This window comes from Brachypodium distachyon, chromosome 2 (genome assembly GCF_000005505.3).
Source record: "Brachypodium distachyon strain Bd21 chromosome 2, Brachypodium_distachyon_v3.0, whole genome shotgun sequence".
NCBI classification, from domain to species: Eukaryota; Viridiplantae; Streptophyta; class Magnoliopsida; order Poales; family Poaceae; genus Brachypodium; species Brachypodium distachyon.
The window spans coordinates 58,267,097-58,279,445 of NC_016132.3; the positions used below are offsets into that span (position 1 = coordinate 58,267,097).

General features: G+C 40.2%; 2 protein-coding genes across 5 annotated transcripts; one reads left to right on the forward strand and one right to left on the reverse strand.

Annotated features, from left to right (window-relative positions):
* On the forward strand, positions 1 to 4,532 carry LOC100844861 (RNA-binding protein 24). Its single transcript, XM_003565062.4, has 6 exons — positions 1 to 473; positions 628 to 766; positions 1,860 to 2,004; positions 2,800 to 2,839; positions 2,934 to 3,189; positions 3,470 to 4,532. The coding sequence occupies exons 1-6, from the start codon at positions 309 to 311 to the stop codon at positions 3,589 to 3,591; spliced, it is 867 nt and encodes a 288-aa protein (XP_003565110.2). The 5' UTR covers positions 1 to 308; the 3' UTR covers positions 3,592 to 4,532.
* Positions 4,533 to 5,111: 579 nt separating this feature from the next.
* Positions 5,112 to 8,687, reverse strand: LOC100845169 (lipid droplet-associated hydrolase). 4 transcript variants are annotated; one of them, XM_024460217.1, is made up of 13 exons: positions 8,536 to 8,687; positions 8,299 to 8,433; positions 8,116 to 8,195; positions 7,946 to 8,017; positions 7,833 to 7,861; positions 7,191 to 7,241; positions 6,949 to 6,999; positions 6,694 to 6,753; positions 6,538 to 6,620; positions 6,062 to 6,209; positions 5,904 to 5,954; positions 5,648 to 5,815; positions 5,112 to 5,551 (listed from the first exon to the last, which is right to left on the reverse strand). In XM_024460217.1, the coding sequence occupies exons 2-13, from the start codon at positions 8,373 to 8,375 to the stop codon at positions 5,420 to 5,422; spliced, it is 1,002 nt and encodes a 333-aa protein (XP_024315985.1). In that variant the 5' UTR covers positions 8,376 to 8,433; positions 8,536 to 8,687; the 3' UTR covers positions 5,112 to 5,419. The 4 variants fall into 4 exon arrangements, with proteins under 4 accessions (XP_024315985.1, XP_010232838.1, XP_024315984.1 ...); XM_010234536.3 differs by having other exon boundaries at positions 5,648 to 5,752; positions 8,299 to 8,441; positions 8,536 to 8,685; XM_024460216.1 differs by having other exon boundaries at positions 8,299 to 8,441; positions 8,536 to 8,685.
* Between the last annotated feature and the right edge of the window lie 3,662 nt (positions 8,688 to 12,349).

Here is a 12,349-nt window from a genome sequence, read left to right on the forward strand (position 1 = left end):
TTGCCGGCCAGCTTTCGCTTTCTTTCTCCTCGATCTCTATCCCGGCCTCCTTCTCTCTTTCCTTCCTGCAGGGATAAGTACTTAGAGCTCAGCTAGGGTTGGTGCATGCTTTAATTTATTTCCTCTGATCCGAACCGATCCCTTGCACATCAAGCCTTGATCGCCCTTTTCGACCTCTCTCTATCTCCCCTCCCAAACACAGATTAAGCTAGGTCATCATATCATTAGACAGATCAAGACCAAGCTAGCTAGCTAGCTAGCTTGAGAGTTAAGAGTTAATCCAATTAATTAGCTCGATTGATCAGGCGATGTCGGCGCAGGGCGACACGACGCTGACCAAGTTGTTCGTGGGCGGGCTGGCGTGGGAGACGACCAAGGAAGGCGTCCATGGCTACTTCGAGCAGTTCGGGGAGATTGCCGAGGCCGCCGTCATCGCCGACCGGAGCACCGGCAGATCCAAGGGCTACGGATTCGTGAGTTCTTCCTGCTACTACACCCAAATTTCTAGCAATTCACACTTGGTTTTGCTGTTTAGTACTACTGTGATCGATCGATCTTAATTGGCCTTAATTTGGCCGGAGATAGATGTATTTATGGATGGATGGATTTGACTGATGGTTAATTAAGGTTACGTTCCGTGAGGCGGCGGCGGCGACGAGAGCGTGCTTGGATCCGTACCCGGTGATCGACGGCAGGAGGGCCAACTGCAACCTTGCCTACCTTGGGCTCCACAAGCCCAAGCAGCCTCTGCAAGGGCCATATGCTGGTAACTAATTGATTAATCCTAGATTAATTGATTTACCATGTAATTATATACACAGTTTAGTTAAGCTAGCTAGCATTCATGCATATATATTTGCGCTTTCCTAATTAAATCATATACATTATTATAGCATGCATGAGACCAGATCAGGTTATGCAAAAGCATGACATTTTTAGCTGGAGATCGATATGATCGGTGCATGCATGCCACTTAATTAAGGTTTGGGGGGTTTATGCTTGCGTAGTTTTTCTCTCTCAATCAAGATTGCACTTTTATAAAATGCGTTTCTCTTTCTTATTTCTTTCTGTTAGAATCAATCTGGAACAAAATCCAAAAAGATATGCTAATTCTCAATAATTCCTAAATTAACATTAACTTTCCAGCTAAATTAAGGGTCCCCGGATGCCATGTATGCATCAAAGCCTATATGATATATTGGATGACGAAAATTGGAGATCAAATTAATTAGTCAAATCAAGAACAAACTCGCTCGTATATATATGCATCCGGTCGACAGAAGAATTTCATTGGAGAACCGAAAAGGTAGCTTAGCTAGGCCAAGCGCATGCATGGCCTCCAGATAGATAGATATAGCTTTTCTCTGCAAAGCTGTAAAAAGCAAAGCACGGTTCGTTATTATTGGGACATGTATATATGTTGGCTTCTTCCAATATCCTCCAATCTGTACTACACTACTACTCCAGCTTTGCTCAGCGCAAACTTCAGCTGTTTCTTTGTCCTGGATCTAGATTCTAGTTTTTATTTCTGCTGTCACTGTTCACAAAATTTTAAATTTGCACCATCTCTGTATCCAGTCACTTATTTCGAGACGGAGGGAGTATGATAAGTGAAGACATACTGTCAAGTTTAATTAACCTACAACATTCTCAAAAAAGAGAGTTTAACCTACAAAACCAAATTACTCCCTCCGACCGGTATTACTTGTCTCAAATTTGCCCAAATACGGATGTATCTATTTGTAAAAAGTGTCTAGATACATGTAATATTTCGACAAGTACGTAATTCCGGCCGGAGGGAGTAGCATATATTGATCTATACGTCCACCTCGCATGACATGTTCCTCTTGTGCAAGCAGCAGTGACTCATGTCCATGGCGGGGGCAACAACAACACGAGGGCAATGAAAGCTGCTGCCATTGCTGGTGGTGGTGGTACCAGCTTCTTCCCAGATCATGGCATCCAGCAAGGGATCCCAGCAGCTGCTGCTTACAACGTGTATGGGTGAGTAGTACTCTCTAAACCGAGCTATGGTAGACCTTTCTCTGTGGAAAGTTGCTGGAGAGAGAGCACGATGATGGACGGTGCTGTATACGGTTGATCGATCTAGCTGTAAAGACAACGATTAATTGATGGTTTCGGTTAAAAGCCGTTGCATGCTTGTCTCCTATATATATCTGCATGCAATGTTTATGGTAGGACTGCACCGTCCATCCATGGTCCATGTGCCCATACAGCTCACATGCATCTCTCTCCCTCACTCTCTTTTTCTCTCAACTAGCTAGCAGCTGGTTAGTATTTCTTTCGTTTCATAATTCTTATCGAAATATTACATGTATCTAGACGCTTTTTAAGAATAGATACATCTATGTTGAGAGAAATTTGAGTCAAGAATTATGGAACGGAGGGAGTACATGCTAGTACCTCTGTTACATTCTACCTTAATTTGTCCAGACCAAGTTTATAAAAATATCTACAACTCTATATTAGTTTTATTAAATTCATTGTTTTATATGTTAATAGTATATTATTTGATATTATAGATATTAATTAGTAGTTCATTTTTCTATAATCTTAATCAAAATTTAAAAGTTTGCATATTATACTCCTTCCGATACATACTAAGTGTCGCTGAGTTAGTCGTGACATTTATTATGGATGGGAGGGAGTACTAGTTTGGAAAGGACGGTAATTTTGTTTTTAGTTCGAACATGTCCTAATGTACTGTAGTAAAACAGAGAGGCACAGTTTGACTGATCCATATCTTGTCAGTTGACAGAATTGACTGCATGCATGCAGGTACTCTCCATATTTCTCCGACTACAGCTATCAGCCTCTGGTACGTACGTTCGCAGTTCATTGTACATAATTAATGAATTGATCCACAATTGCTTCTTAATTTCTTGGTTAACCATGCTGAATTTGGTCGCCAGACCTACTACCAAGCGTACGGCGCTAGTCTCGCCGGTGGAGCGCCGCCGTCGTACCAGGTCTTCAACGGCGCCGGTGCGGTGACGGCAATGGCGGCGGATCCTACTGGGCTGATCTATCCATACTTCCAGCAATACGGCCCAGCCGCTGGTTACAACATGCCGCCGATGGTGTACCAGCCGCAGTACGCTGCGGCCGGCGGCGGCGCCGTCGTCCCTGATGTGCATCCTGTCGGCCAGGCAGCACTTCAAGCTCAGGGTACTGTGCATTCGGTTTCCGATCTTCGGTTCGGTTAATACTGTTTTCGTTTAATACGGTTACGGCTAAAAATTCGGTGGGTTATAACCGAATTAACCAAAATTGACGGGAACTTTTGAGCAACATGATTTGATCTACAATTTTTTTATGTACAGTATGATTTATGAAGCATCAAATAGGCCTGCACAACTAGTTGCCTAGCTAGACTGATTGATTATCGGGAGTAGTACTAGTTCCGGTCAAAATTAAGAATAATGTTCTCCTTGTTTTCTCCATGCAGGCACGGCAATGGCGCCTATGACGGCTCCAGCTCTGCCTCAGTACATGCTCGTCTCTTCCATGCCTGTTGCTCCTGTGACAGCACCAGACCATCAGAAGAAGAAGCCCTTAAGCTCGGCCTAGAAAACCATGGCTGCCTTGCCTTGCCTTGATTAATTAAGTCTGCATCTTCTTCCTACATGCATGCATATCCCTGCACTAATTAACTTAGTAGTGGTACTAATCATCTTGATGCCAATATATAACCACCTTGTGTCGATCGAGTGGTGCATTTGGCAAGCTAGCTAGTTAACAAAGGACAGTCCAATTTTCCTCCGTGTGGTCTAGTCTAGTGATTAAGGTCATATGAGTCCAACTTTGTGAAGAAATTGGTGTTTTATTAACTGTGGTGTACGGTCATGGTCGTCTCATCAGTCTAGCTAGTTAGTACACGAAATTAACCTTCATGCATGCATGCATATATTACTTAGTAGTAGCACTTAAGCTTGTAGGTTAGAGTTTTGTGGTACCATGCGCTCTTAAGGGAGAGTGCATGGGAAGTGGTATAGTTGCTGCTTATTTTTCATATGCAGCTTCTATATATATCTCCCAATGGTAAAACATTTTCATGGGGTATGTCTATGTGTAGTCCAGAGAAAGCTCATAGAGCTGCACGACGAGTTTAGTTACATCGATCTGCATGCATGTATTCTAACTTAGTTCAATCCAATTCTCCCATATATATAGCATGCATCACTTCACCATTTAAGGCAGCCAGGTTGGGCCCAAGCAGCCAATTAGCTCGGACGAACGTACAATTACGATTAATTGTTGGGACCAGATAATCGAGTCACAAGACATATACTAGTAGTATTATTGTCTCATCGATCTCATTATGTGACTACTGTTATACTCAATCCGTTTCAAAATAAGTGACCTGAATTTGTATAAGAATATATACAAATCTACGTTACTTATTTGAGACGGAGGGAGTATATGCAATGAGCTAATGCACGTGCAATGCATATTTGCACGGACGCCTTCACAGAAGTTTAACATGGTCTTAATTCATCGTGTTGATGTCATCGGTCATCCTTGTCGGGAGTACGTACGTAGTCAGCCCATGCCATTCTTATTTTCCTTTTTTTTATGCATTTTTAATTGCTAACCACGTTTGTCACGTGGTGGGATTCTTATTTTCCTTAATGAATCTAGGCAGAGCTCCTGCCGGGTTCTACCGGAAAAATTAATAATCCGGGCTCACGGCGGGCCGCTGCTGGCCTGCTGGGCTGGATCATTCTGCACTCTGCAATCTCACACAGGGTACTGCTAGGGTAGAAATGCAAGGCAAACTTGCTGCTGGACGACGACAACTCCGTATGCTGTGATTAAGCCGTGACGATTCGTGTTACAAAAAGGCGAAAGAATTCCAGACGGGCGAGAATTTGCAACACAAGTTTAAACAGATCAAGAACCAAAAAACTGTAATGAACATAGCCCATAACTACTGATTAATTTCTATTTGCCAGTTAATACTCCCTCCGTTTTTGAAGGAGTATGAAGGAATTTTCTAACTGAAGACCGGCATGCGCTTGCTTAATTCTGAAAGATGGCCAGGAAGCTACAGGGAACCATAAAATATCAGTCCAACCTAGAGGGAAACCTGGGACGAATTAACAATCAAGATGAATATTAAGGACCGTCGTAGATCCCAACCCATATGACCACTTTGTTCCGACTAATTAAACTATTGAAGGTCATAAACACCATGTTTGCTCTGATGAATCTCCTGAGTCCTGACTGTACTAACATAGTGCCTTGTGCTATTAGCGTGGCACTTCAGAATTACGCAAGACTAGCCTGAAAAAACTCGAAAATGGCACCGTGGACCTCTTCCTCATCAAACTAATCACACTCCTTGTTCATTCATTCATTCATTCATTCATTCATTCGGATCACCAGGTATTTCTGGTCAGCACTTGGTTTTAATCAAGTCTGCCACGTAGTCAGCAACCCAAAAGGATCCAGCCTCCGTGCAACAATAGCCGTGCGTGTGACCTTCTGTTTCGACCGACAAGGCTGCACCTGGAGCATGCTTTGAGATCTGTGATTGAAGCTCAGAGAAAAGAAAAGCGTGAGCAAACATATTCACAATTTAACATCCCGAGACTAATGCCATCAGAATAACATGATTATTCACCTCTTCCAAGTGAGCCAATGGACCCCAGTGGTCGTCATCACCAAACAGAAAAGCAATTTGGTCCTGTTCTGCTCTGATGAAACACCAGTCCAGTTCCTCATGAAGCTGAAGTGCACTAACATGATCAGGAACTGACTTGTACACAGGTGAAATAGGAAGAAGACCAGTCTAGTACTCCAAACGATGGAATTGTTGGTGTAACTCATTTGTGACGGATAATACAGCTGAATATAGCATTGCCAACAGTGCGAATTACCTTTAGGAACTCTGTCTTTGCCATGAAAAGGACATTACACATTGTATGGTACTGCACGATTCGTGAAAACATGAGCAAATGCCTCGATACATTTTTCAGATAAGAGAAAAATACGAAAAAACATGTGGCCTAGGGGGGTGCTTAAGTTCAAAACTCACCTGCAAGAGGTGGCTGGATCCAGCATCTACGGCCGCTGCAGACCAAGAAGATCCAAGGAACCTTCTCACAATGCTCCTTCTAACTGAAGCTTGGAGTGAGCCGATAAAAGATGCAAACAAACTAACCCCTTTGCTAAGGAGAGATGACCTGTCATGTCCAGTTGAGAAGATCGACGTCAGCAAAACAATGATGTTCATTTGGGAATGGACAGGATAATTGCTTCAACAATGAAACTCAAACATCAGGCGCCGATCTCCTAGACTTCTAAGACATGAAATTTCTGGATAGGAATAGCTTTAGACATGTATATATTGGTTATATGACTTCTATCTAGCCTCCTATGTTGCATTGCATGTTAAATAGTGAACTGTTGTAGATTTTTCCTATCACTCAATTTGAATGTCACTGCTTATGCAATCACATCACTTTATTTGGATTATAGAAGTTTCTGTGCTGATAAAAGGGATTTTGGTACCTTGCAATATATCCAATTGCTGATTGCTGCATCGAATTCTTGTTCAATGTCAAAAATGGATATAATCCTACAAAACATTTTACCTGTCCAAGAGAGTCAAGAACAAAAACAAATTAACAAGTACATACTTCAGGAAAAGAGACCAAATATTCCTACCTTCTTCTGCAGTCTTTTGAATATTTCCAAACCTATGTATGCACCAATGGAATGACCCACCTACATTTAAGCAAAGAACTAGAGGTAAGGTGCACTGCCTATAGAAGAAAATTCCGTACAGCATAAATATACAAAGTTTCAGACCCTTATATCTCTGGTATATATATACTATAATACCCCTGTACCAATCTAGCGTATATAGAACCACCTGAATTTAATCAAAGAAAGCTTGTGGTGCTGAAGACAGAAGCATACCAAAATTATTGATTGTTCAGTATGTAGAAGTTCTTGCTCAATAAAATCAACCTGCAAACATTGACATATGAAACAGTAAACTGTCAACACCATTGCGGAAAGAATTGCGACATGGTCCTATTTAATTTCTAAGTGCATTTCCTTTTGGAGGCATGATATCTAAAAGGTTGTTGCGTCAGGAACAAAATTATGAAGAGAAGTTTCAACTGAACAAAAATAAATCAAAGCATGCCAAAACAAACCTTGTGATCAATTTGGTCATGCAATGAAAACAATCGTCCATTCTCATAATCCTGTCATGGATAGTGTAATGATCAAACGTGGTAGCACTATTAATATGCTGAACAAACAATAAAAACCGAGCCATACCACAGTACAAATGCCAATGCATCACTAAAATAATGTGCATTGACGACACTTATTGCTATTCATTTATTGCTGACCATGATATTGAATTAGAAAACTAATGATGGTAACTCTGGATACCTTTACGAAGACATGGAAAATCCTTTTTGAAAACAACACATTATTTAGAACTTAGAAACAGAGTATGTCCCAAGTTTTATCATCATGAGCGCACAAGTGGGACACCAGTGCTCCATAGAAGTTTATAACCTGAACCAGGATAAGAATATGTCCCAAGCTGGGCATTTTGGATGACACCGTTTACATATCAGGTTTAAATCAATTGTTTAGAGACATCAAGAACATCCAATGCTTTGAAATTATGACATAGCCCTGCTAATCTTTTTTTATCGGCATCACTATACTGCCTCCCAAGCATATAAACAATCTATGTAACTACCTGAAGGAAGTTGTATATTCCTGGGCGATTCAACATGATGGTGATGCTATGAATTAACCTGAAGGAAGTTCTATATTACCTTCCGGCCATGTGAAATATGCCCTATCGCTGGAGAATGCACAAGGTTCATCAGGAAGCTACATAGACAATCCAATCCACTAACAAAAAAATTGTATGGGTCAATCAGCTCACCTGTAATTGATGCCTGCCCACCGATGTTTTCGTACAGCTCTTCGACAAAATCCTTATAGAATCCAACAATACCTACCAAACAGAAAAATGGAAGCAAATTAAGCCCTGAACCTTCACAATGAGCATTCCAACAAATGAGAAACAGATATACTATCTTATAGCACGCGGACCTGGATTGCCGGGGATGACCAGCACGTGAAGGGATGGCTTGGGCTCTCTGGATCTTATCTCGAGCAACTCAGTGGCAAAGCTGCAGCGAATTTTTCCTATTCTTAGTCGAAATGATTATCGGAAATCTTAAACTAGAACAGAGCGCTGCGTGCCTGCGTTCGAGACCAGGGAAGCTGTACTACCTGGAGACCATGAACACCCTGGCCGTGGCCTGCGTCCTCGTGGGGAACGGCGGCGTGAGGAGCCTCGCTCTCGGCATGGATCCAGCCCTCGCGCCGCCTCCGCTGTCGCCGCTGCAGGCCGCCGATCTAAACAACCTGGAGCGCTACCCGAAGGGGAAAACCGGTGAGTCGCCGACTCGCCGGTGACTATAAAGCGATGGAAATTGGAAAGCTCGGAGGGCCGGAGCCACCGCCTACCTGGGCACTGCAGAAATCAAGCGCGCACCGGCAGGACGAGCCAACACGGGATTGGATTAAGGATTTGGAAATCACACGAGCAGGGAAAGTATGTCACGGGCATTTCGGGGCTGTTTGGTCTGTGCCCATTTTAGCCCTACCAACCGAACGCTATAATTGGCTCCTCAATTATTTGGACAAGAATTTCTCCACCCTTACTTTGCCAATTATTTGGTAAGAATATGTGAAAAAGATGATGTATTTCATATCGGCAACCAAAATTTTGGCAAAGAACCAAACAAGGGCCAAAAAAATTTGCTTGCCAATTATTTGGCTTGGCTTGTGTTGGCTCCCAACCTAATTCTTTACGAATTTTTCACGAGGTCTCACCTAATGTGTAGAGTCTTTTAGAATTAGATCAATGTGGGTTAAATCCTTAGGAATCTATGATCTCATATCTTGTGAAATGAATGATACATACAGAAAAATTTCCTAACAACTCGTTTGACACCCATTGGGTCTAGAATTCTAGAATTCGTTTTGAATTTTAGAAACGAACTTGTTTGGTTGACACGGAATTGACCATAGGAATTCAATCTCAAATTTCATGAAATTGCACTATAACTAACTTCAATTCCTCTCCAAAAGCCATCATTTCTCTAGAATTGTCTCTCACTCTACAAGTGCATGTGGTAGACAAACATGATTTTTGAACAAGGAATTCAAATTCAACCAAATGAAATCCTATCAAAAGTTGGATTTCATTTCATTTCTACCAAATGAAATGAAACGATGGTCGCCAAATGGGCTGTGAGGGTTAAAATCCTGTGAAAATCCTCTACATATCCTACAAACCGAATGAGCCCTAAGAACCTAAGAGGAGGATTTTGGTTTTGAGACATTTGAGATGACGTCGTTGGGGATTTTGATTTTGGTTTGATTCGAGCGGGTTGGGTTGTTTACTCATCAGACTAGTTTTGGGAAGGGATTTTTCTCTATTGTAACAAGAAATAATTATCTACTCCAGTTCCGGGTTCGAGTCCCTGGCAACCAATATTTCATTATCTCATAAATGTGAGTAAAAAAGTAAAATAAAAAGATACAAAGATATGGACTATATGTTTGAAGGTAAAATATACCCTTTACTTTAATTATTTCAACAAAATTGAATTTAAACATTCCTGCATGTACTTTTGTTTTACTTTTTAGAAAGTAAAGTACTTTCTCGAAAGATTATCCTTGACTTTTTTTTATGTTTTGGATGAAAAATGGGAAATCTTATTATTTGCTCCACGTATATTGGGTGTGATATGCGGAATCCAGATCGTTCCTCGATTCTACGGATGAAAAATGGGAAATCTCCGTCAATTCCAATTATTTGCTCCATATTGGGTGTGATATTGCGAAATCCAGATCATTCCTCAATTCTATGGGTCAGAAGGTCAAAAATGGGAAACCTCCATCCATTTGACAACAACAAATCGTCAAGACTTTTAGAAAGATCATATGAAAATTTGAAATGTCTGAGATTAAAATTGATTGATAACGGAGAACAAACACAAAAAATATTAGTGCAATGGTTATTGATATCGAAAAAAGTAATTTAGAGTATATATCTATGTCTTTTTCATGGACAACAATGACAAAAATTAGGTCAAAGAAGTTAAATTAGTCATAAAAAAGAGTACTATTAAAGACAAAACATGACTTGAGATGTTATAGATGGATATTTGAGGTAGTAAGTCTTAAGTGAAGATATTTTTTTAATTACATCTAGCTAGAGTCTTCGGAAGATATAATATTGGCTATCTTTTACAATATAAATATAGTCAGTGCAATGGTAATGTTAAATGGATCAGCACTTTTTTATAAAATTTATGTAAAAATTTAAAATGTCTAAGAATGTAACTAAAAGAGAAGAACAAACCCAAATGAGAACCACCTCTATAATAGTGCAATGTTTATTAACGAAAAAATATTCGAGAGTATATATGTTTTTCCCATGGATAACAAAAATAAAATTTCCCTCATCTTATGTTCTCAATTTCTCTCCCTCCATCCCTAACCTCTACCAAAACCTAAATCCGTGATCCTTAAACCCTCAATGTCTAGACTCTAGTACAGTGGCGGACCCAGATTTTGAATATTGGATGGAGCAAACACTACATTTTTAATATTGGATGGGGCAAATACACAACGGTTCTATTTTTTCTATTTTTTCCTGATAATTTATATTGGTAAAAGAAGGATTTCAAAAATTGTTCTTGAATATTGGGGCAGGGGCAAGAACATTAGGAAGACCAAAGACATTCTCCTAGAAAATAATGAGATGTGTTCAGCCAACGAACAAGTATTATCTAGCAGACGGAATAATGGCGACAGTAGGAGTATGCGGTTGATGGAATGTCGGTATAAACTTCAAACGTGCACCAAGTTGTTGAGGAAGCCTAGTGTACGGATGTACATGTATGCTGTATTGGGTTGGCTCTTAGCCCCCAATACTTCACTAAACATAGATAAAAAGTTCAAGAATATTCTGAAAGATATCGATAATATCAAATAATGGAATTGGTGCAGATTTATCGTTCATCTATTAGTGAAAGGAATTTCAGAATATCTTGAGTCAACGGCAAGCTATTTGATTGGAAGTACCCTTTTGTTAATTGTAAGTACCTCCAAATGATTCATATGGACCTTATTTTTACTTGCAAATATTTTTTTTCAACTTACGTATGCTATGTACAGGTTATCCTTCTTGACATGGCAAAGGATTGTGACACGACAAATGAAGGTTTCCCTCGGATCATACACATAGAAGACATACATATGAATTGGCTAAAGAATCATGAGAATTTGGATAATATAGAGGTGATGGTGATTGCAGAAGCTTCTATTGGGTTGGCTCTTAATGAACTGCATGAAAATTTGTTTAACCCCAAGTAGGCTTTGCCAGAAATTAGAGCTGCCGGCTCATTCCTTGCCTGGGCCAATAGCTGCCTTTGTAGATACTTTCTGTTAAACAGGCTTTGGTTCATATATTTTGCCTTCAAACGTGCAGATCATGAAATTCTCTGAGAGTGTGTACATCAAGACTTATGATTTTGAAAAACAAATGGAGGAGGCTATTAGAGACAAGGATGGTGATACGGATGATGATGCTTTCATTGATGATGAGTACGATGAACTCACCTCTAACACATATGAAGAGGACGGCGGTGAAGATAAGTAAAACACTACCAGTTATGATGGTGAACCCTCGGTTATATCTTTGTTTAAAAAAAATGTAAGTCGAATATAAAAAAAATTCGAGGCAAATACTAATATTCCTTGCATGGTGTCTAACAATTAATATTTTCTACGTTTTCAGTTAGAGCAGGCTGTCGACGTGGCCATGAAACTGGCACAAACAGCTAAAGATTTAGATGATAATGAACAAGGTGTTCAAACAGAGTTTAAGAAAATTCTTGAAGATTTGGACAAGAAATATTTTACTGACTTAGAAAATGCATCACCAGATGCTGTTTTGAATATTACTGCTAAATGGAGGTCTGCCACTGAAATGGCGTTTACATCTTATGCTCAGTCCCACACAAAAAAACTCAGCGATCAGGTGAAATCTTTTATGGATCTGTTAGACAAATAAATGCATTTAGTCTGGACGGTCAGTTGATAAATATTTTATGGGCCGCATGCGACATGTTAAGGGGCAAATTACCCATGGTGACAAACACCCGCATCCAACAGTAAGCCAAACGTGTTAAGTTCCTTTGTAGCAACTGTTATTGGGTTTCTTTACCCACAACTAAAGTTTGATATACTTGTTTGCATCATCGTT